The sequence below is a fragment of the Rhea americana genome, unplaced genomic scaffold, assembly GCF_003343005.1.
Source record: "Rhea americana isolate MKP2758 unplaced genomic scaffold, rheAme1 scaffold_132, whole genome shotgun sequence".
NCBI lineage: Eukaryota > Metazoa > Chordata > Aves > Rheiformes > Rheidae > Rhea > Rhea americana.
Genome location: NW_028185395.1, coordinates 1,464,450 through 1,472,192, shown reverse-complemented (window position 1 = coordinate 1,472,192; position 7,743 = coordinate 1,464,450). Strand labels below are relative to the sequence as shown.

At 39.2% G+C, this 7,743-nt stretch overlaps 1 protein-coding gene across 1 annotated transcript; it reads left to right on the top strand.

Annotated features, from left to right (window-relative positions):
• Positions 1–2,842: 2,842 nt before the first annotated feature.
• GATD3 (glutamine amidotransferase class 1 domain containing 3) lies at positions 2,843–7,482 on the top strand. The gene is made up of 6 exons (XM_085297926.1): positions 2,843–2,939; positions 3,711–3,824; positions 4,220–4,339; positions 5,244–5,336; positions 5,669–5,825; positions 6,468–7,482. Exons 2-6 carry the CDS (start codon positions 3,751–3,753, stop codon positions 6,594–6,596), a joined length of 573 nt encoding a protein of 190 aa, XP_085154052.1. The 5' UTR covers positions 2,843–2,939; positions 3,711–3,750; the 3' UTR covers positions 6,597–7,482.
• The last annotated feature ends 261 nt before the right edge of the window (positions 7,483–7,743 follow it).

Below are 7,743 nucleotides of genomic sequence, written 5' to 3'. Positions count from 1 at the left end.
GTAACGGCCGCCGCGCCGGCAGGACGGCCCGGGGGCGGCGGGCCCGCGGCGGCCGAAGAAGGGATATTTATTTATTTATTTATTTATTTATTATTTTATTGTATATTTTATTTTTGTTATATATTTTATTTTGTCCTCCGCGTTGTCGACCGGCGGGGCTGGTGCCTGCCCGGCGTGAGGGTGAAGGGGTGTGTGTGTGTGTGGAGGAGGAGGCGGGATGGAAGCTGAAAAGCAGCAGGGAAAAGCCGTATGCCCGAGGGATCCCATCGGGAGGCGCCTGGGTGCGGGAAGGCTTCAGGAAGGCGGGCCGGGAGCGGGAAATAGCTGGTTGCCGCCTTGCTGCTCGTCAGCGTGTATCTTTGGAAGAGGTACTGGTAAGCTTTTTCGGTCTAAATTAGGTGGAGAAAGAAATAAAGGCAGCTCCTGGTGTAACGGTTTTCAGTTTGAGCCGTGATGAATTACAGGAGTTGTTTAATGGTGACAGCAGATAAGGGAAAAAAGGGTTCCTGCAGGAACATCTGTTCGGAGATAGTATTTCAAGCAAGGGCAGGAGTTTGTGAGGGAGTGTTCCTGACTGAAGTTGATCAATAATTTCAAAATTATAACCCAAGAAGGCAGGAAATAGAGAAAAAAAATGGACCCTACAAAATACATTAAAACAATTGCCCAAATGCTTCACCCTGCCTGACCTGTAAATAAAATAGTGAAAGAAAAGAAGCCAGGCTCCTACAAGCTGGGAATTGAATAAAGATGAGAAATAATTGAGCCTTGATTTCTTAGAAGAGGTGGAGGATATTGAGCAAGAGAGCAAAAGCGGGGTCTCTAATGGGAATACAAACGTGGCATTCACCTCAACCAGGACGCACGCAAGGCCTCCACATCTAAAACCTCTTGGAACAGAGGCCCAGATGTTCATCACAGTTGATTTCCTTTGGGATGTAAAAATATCTCTAGTAAAGACTTCAAGTAAATCTGCTAAGAATGATTTTCTGATTGGGAAGAGCCAGTGTGTTTATGATAAAAGAGAAGAACCAACGCATTTATGCAGGAGTAAAAGAGCACGCAAGGAGATAGTCTTGTCAGCTTAATCTCCGTGTCATGCCAGCCTCGAGAACGTGTTTTGGGAGCAAAGCAAATAGTAGCACAAAAAAGCAAGATTGTTGTGTTGAAAAGTACTGGTGTTGTGAAGCTAGGGGAATGACATGAGTATGAAAAAGGATTGAAATACCATACACGAGGGAACTGTGAGGACTGCTGCAATAGGAGACGACAAAAGTTAATCACTCAGTGCAAGGTCATGCAGCTAGGGATTAATAGCAGTAACTTTTTCTGTGAAGTAGGTGCTTACAATTCGGAAATGAGGAGGAGGAGGAGAGAGAGGTGCATTAATCAGTAATAAGATGGTTGCTTGCCACTGAAGTGGTATGACAGGCGGGTAGAGCAGCACAATTCCAGGCAGTGCATGTCCAAGGGAAAGAAAATAATGTCACTTTTGAAGGCAATGTTGAGACCTCTGGTAGATTTCAAGTCACTTGTGTTACAGAAAGATAAATGAAAAAAGCTGCATGGGTCAGGAGAGTAAAGTCTGTGATATGAAAGGAAGATTAAAAGAGCAAGCAGTTTGTTTAACCTAGTGAAAAGAAGGTTGAGACAAGCTGTAGTTTCCTTCTGGAAGTGCATTAGGGAAAGTGAGTGGCAATTTAATCTAAAGGAGAATGAGCACACAAGAAGAAGAGAGTATGAACTGGCTATATTCATGAGTAATTGAAAAAGTGAGTTTAGGTTGGAAAGTAGGAGGAGGTTCCGGAATATTGGAGCAGTGAGATTCTAGGTAGGATTTGCAGGGACAAAAAAAAACTAGTTTTAAATTAGATCTTACTCATTTAGTAAAGGGGATTGTAGGATGTCAGGCCTGTGATAGCTGAGGACTGGATGTTGTGGTCTGAAAGCCCCTTCTAGTCTGACATTTTTAAGTGAGACAGTTTCAGTTGTGTCTGTTTATGTGTCTGCAATTAGAAACTTATTAAACTTCTAAAACCAGACAAAACCAGGAGGAGAGAGAGTAAAGTTAATAAATGGAGACTCTTCAGTGGGAGTTTTTTTTTTTTTTTTTAAAAAAAAAGAAAGAAAAGAAAAAGCACCATAAGCTTTTACATATCATTTCAGGCACAAAGAAGGAATTCTTCAGATTTTTTTTGGTTTTGTTCTTACAAGCACTTTTTCCCTGTGTTTTGTTTTGTTTTAATGTTTTATCTTTTTTCTACTGCTTTATGAAAGACTCCTTCCACTTACACAAGGATGACTGATTGCTTTGTGTATTTTATGCCCCTGTGTATATATGCAAATTAAAAGCATTATTACTGTAGTAATAAGGAAAAGTATGGCTAATGTAGCATACCTGGATAATGAAAAATGATTTAGCTATTGATCTCTGGTGTGGATCCTCAGACAGAAAGTCAGCAGCAGGTGAAATAGCATATCATAAATGCAACCTTAAAATGTGTTTTTATCCCACTTCGGTTTGTTGTGCATCCAGATGAGAATATCTCTCACAAGGATGAGGACATCTCATCAACAGACTTAATGATACTCAGAATAACTCACTGCATACATAATAAAAGCGCACCTAAGGGCTGTCTTGTCAGTTTATCAAATCTGAGGAACACGTATCTGAGACCTGTGTATGACCGGTAACTATGAACAGAGTATCCTGGTTGTGCAGTGTGTCAAATGGCAACACCAGGGCTAATAGCTTGATATTTGCTGGCTTGCTAAAGACCTTGTTCCTAAGGCTGTAGATTTTTTTTTTTATCTCCCAGGGTTTTTGAAGGATTGTGTAGGAATATTTGTATGAGCTGAAATAATTTCTTGATTTTCTTACTGCAGGTCTTGTCTGGTTGTGGTGTCTACGATGGCACAGAAATTCATGAGGCCTCAGCGTAAGTTGCTTGATATAACTTAGCCTCCGAAAATGCCTACTTTATATTAGAATACTCTGAATTCAATTCCACTTCCCATGGGCTGTCAAAATCACCCTGAAAGATTTGTGATAATTTTTCTTCATTGGCCCATAAAACTTCACAGTATTCTCACAGCATAATGAGATATTAGGCTGCTTCCTTGCAGGACGTAATGACTGTCCAAAGAACCAGTACTTTATATGTAATGCCAGAGCCATAAGTTTGAGAGAGTCTTTCCTTCAGGAACAGCAATTCCGTTTTCTATAAACAAGCTCAAGCGAGATAAATAGAGACTTATGCTTCCTGGACCTAATTCAAATACCACAATTGTTAGTATTCAAGCTGAATTATTAATTCAATTCAAATGTTAGTATTCATTTCTAAAAGATGTTTGACCTAGATTCAAGTTAAAAATTCACCTAGGTATGCTAACTATGGGACTCTTCTGTAAAACTGAGGTCTTGCAATTAGATAATTTTTATCGTTTCCTGTATAAGAACATTGAATGAAAAAGGTTGTTGTCACTAGCTTGTCTGTCCCTACCTCCAGATTGACTCTTTCCCCCCCACCACCTCTGATCTCTGGTATTATATAGAGTGGTTTTGCTGCTACATGTTCAGTATGCTTTGGTAAGAGTGTTTTCCCCCCCCCCCCCATTCAACATTTGGTGGAATATTTCTATCAAGACTTAGAGGCCAGCTAAAGGCTCTCTTCTGAGATTCTCAGCATGTTTTATGTCTGGTTTTGTAGCATACTGGTACACCTTAGTCGTGGGGGAGCTGAGGTTCAGATGTATGCTCCAGATGTTCCTCAGATGCATGTAATTGACCACAGTAAAGGGCAGCCAGCTGAAGCTGAGTCAAGGTAAGAGCTGTGCTTAATCTGTTCTGTGACTCCTGGGTCTTGGTCTCATACAAGCTAGATGTTATTCAGACATAGCATTCTGTAGCTGAACTTGTAGCCCTTGTTGACTGGGTTTAATAGCTGTATGCTAGCTGACATTTTATTTTGGAGACAAAACAAAACATTTGGAGAGAAAAGCTTAAAGGCGTTTAGTGGCGATTACTGTATGTTATTACTATATCCTAATGCCTACGTTTTCCGGTTATAGTGTCTTTGAAGCAGCTAGAGTTTTAGTTATTTAGTGCCACTGTTCATCTTGCTTGTTCTACCACCAACTTCTCTGTCAAATCTTTTTTTATGCTCTGTTTTGCACAAATCCTTCATTTGTCTCATTGTTTAATTTTTGATTCTTCAAGAAATGTTTTGGTGGAATCTGCAAGGATTGCTCGTGGTAAAATCACAAGCCTGGCTAAACTTACTACAACAGACCATGATGCTGTGATATTTCCTGGTGGATTTGGAGCTGCTAAAAACTTGTGAGTGCAAGTAAATGTTAGACTCCTTCCTTATGACTAGCACAATAAAAAGAGCAAGCAGCAAATGGCCTTCTCTAGTACATATACAACCCTACCTAATTTAGTAAGAAAAACTCCTTTTGAAGTGTTAGAATTAAGTCTTCCATGTCATTCATGTTGTTTTCCATTTCTATTCTTATTGGCACTGTCGCATTTTAATTTTTTCCAGTAGCATTGCTTAATGTTCTGGAGTTTAGATAATGTATAAAAAGTTGTTTTCCCTCTTATGTTGTAGTGGTTTTTTGGGTCTTGTTGAGGAAAGCAAACCTTCTAAGTTTTCGATGTTCCTATTGTTTTCCTTCTGTTTCTTCATGTCCAAAGTGCCTGGCTACAAAAAAGTCCTGTCTTGCTTTAATAACAGTAAAAAAATGACTGGCTCAAAGAAAAAAAAAATCATATGGTAGCCAAATGGAGATTGTGCGTTAACCTTCTGATGGTCTTGTTACTGATCTGTCATTTTGTTGGCTTTGAAAACCCAACATATGTAATGCCAGAGCAGTAAGTTTGAGAGTGTCTTTCCTTCAGGAACAGCAATTCAGTTTTCTAGAAAAAGGCTCTCTGTGTATTCCGTTTCTCTTTTGTGTATTTTTATTCCCTGATAAAATTGCTGTTCTGCTTCTCAGAAATCTTACAAAGCTGATTTGATAATGCTTATTTCTAGATGCTTATCCTAAGGAGTTTTCTGACATACCAGAGCCTTAGAAGAAAGTCACTTTGGCTTATGTAGTGTTGGTCTCCTACAGCATTTTTCAGCCACCTCTGAGAAGCTGCTGCATTTGTGATGACCCTTTAGAGCCAGTCTCAGGGTTGTAGGCGTGTCTGTATGTTTATATTAAGGTATGTATAAAGTTTCTTGTTGTGGCAGATCTACCTTTGCTGTTGATGGGAAAGATTGCAAGGTGAATAGTGAAGTTGAACGTGTCTTGAAAGACTTCCACAAAGCAGGCAAACCTATTGGGTACGTATGTTGGTTGTAGAGGAGTATTTATTTGATAGTGTGAATATGGAAACAAAGTGTGTCATGTAGGAATGCACAGCAGTCAGTGTTGGAGCTAGAAAAGATATATTCAGTTTTGTATCACCTTTAGCGTAATTTTTTAAATGTGTTTTTCAAGATATGTGTGTGTGCAAGTGTTTGTGAAAGAAGAAGCTAAGAAAATGTTGACCAAAAGTTGCCTTTTGGGGTCTTTCAGATTTGTCAGAGCATGCACATTTGAATCCTTTCAGTTATGACTGAGTTTTGAGAGAATGCCATCATGGAATCTCTTATAATTCCTTTTATTTTTGCAGTCTTTGCTGCATTTCACCAGTGCTGGCAGCAAAGGTTCTCTCTGGTGCTGAAGTAACTGTGGGGCATGAAAAAGAAGAAGGTGGCAAGTGGCCTTATGCTGGAACTGCAGAAGCCATTAAAGAACTGGGAGGAAAACACTGCATCAAAGAAGTAACTATATCCTTTCCTATTAACTTCCATGTTGAGAGAAAATTTAGTAGTGTGTTATTGCACACTAGTGCAATAAATAGTAAATATATACAGGATCTGTGCTTTTCCAGTTAGTGTTTAGTGGGAATGTGTAGTGTATATAGTATGTGATATGGTGCATGATGAAGGAACTTCATTTCCCTTAGGCAGCTGCAGAATTAGAAGTAGTGCTCAACTGTTTCAGTAGAGCTCCCTTAGACACTTGATAATACAGGCAGGCTGGAAATGCTGGGTGAGTTTGCACACAGAACTGGTATGAGTCACAAGTGGTCAGTTTTCCTTGAGATTTTCTTTCTTTTCCTGAAGGCTAAAGCTATGTTCAAACAAACTGTACGCAGAGGCTTACAGGCAGTAAGTTTTCCAAGTTTTCTTGTGTTCCTGAATGATGTTATTTCCACAGATTGTTCTTGCAGTGTATGTATTTCTAGCAAAATAACTTGTAGTATTTCAGATTATAGGTTGCACCTGTTTTACAGCTGGACAGTAGTATATTTGGAGGTGCATATTTAAGGAGTAGGAGAGATTTAAGTTTTTTGTCAGAGGTAGTTTATTTTGCAGATAGCATTTACAAGTGAGGCATAGGTTGTGTTTTCCTTAACTTCTGTTTACGAAGCTCATGTGGATACAAAGAACAAGGTGGTAACTACCCCAGCATTCATGTGTGAAACAGAATTACATAACATCTTTGATGGCATTGGGGCTATGGTGAAGAATGTGCTAAAGTTAATTGGCAAGTAAAGCAGCTATTTCTAAAAGTAAAACTATAGAAATGTTTAAATTTAGGGTATAGTATCAAAAAAAAAATGGACTAATGGAAACATTTTCACCTGTTTTTTCCTGTTCACGCTCTAAGAGCTGATAAAGAGCTGATTGATTCCCAGCTGTGGGGATTTCCATGTGTTTTCCAAGAGAGGGGCCTGCAGAGTATGAGCAGTCTGCCCTGAGACAGAGCATTTTCTTGAGCTTTTGCAGCTGGAGAGAGCTGTGTGGACATATTCAGAAACCGGTCATCACATGGTGCCAATGTCAAATCTTTTCAGTGAGGACAAAAAAGACTAAAGGCCTTTGCAGAGCTGAGTGCAGATGTGGTGTAGGGTCATAGCAGATGGAGTGGCAGTGTATCTAGTGGGCTAAGAATGGAAATAGAGAGGCAAGAGTGCATGGTTCATGGTTTAGGCAATTAGGCCCATATCTGTAAGCTAAAAGCCAGAGTCAACTGTGGTATAGACAAGGGAACAGACATCTTCCACATCCTAATGTTACCTCAACATTACTTAAAACATTTGTGTTCTATTTTTCCATTTTAAAGAACTACTTTCTACAAAGCAGCCATTCTGAATGTTAGCAGCAGGATAAGTCTTATCTATCACAGTACTAGCACTTTGAAAAATCCATTGGCCCATTATAAGTGAAAAAGGTCTTGAAATGAAAGAGAAAATCCGCTGATATGACGCACAATTTTTTAGGATAATATCGCTGTTAAAGTAGTTGCATGATTAACAGTGGACAAAAAACAAGTCTCAAGTTATCCTCACTTTCCTCGCTTTAGGGTAATAAAGCTTTCTCCAAAGAAATATTGAATGTCTGGAAAATGATGTCTAAATAAATTTAATTTCTGCCTTTATCTCATCCTTGTCACTTCATTTGTGTTTGATAACTGCCTCTCATAACTCATGCTGGTTGATACATTCTAGCAGTTTTTCAGAACTCTTTACACTTCATCTTCAGTATTGTGTGCATAAAATGTAATGACATTTTTAAATGCATATCTTCCCTACATATGCAGGACTTTTAAAAGAAACATGGTAACATCAGGAATTTCCACAAGCAGAGATGGAATTGAAATCCCTGGAGTAGAAGATCAGTGGGTGCCCATGTTAACAGT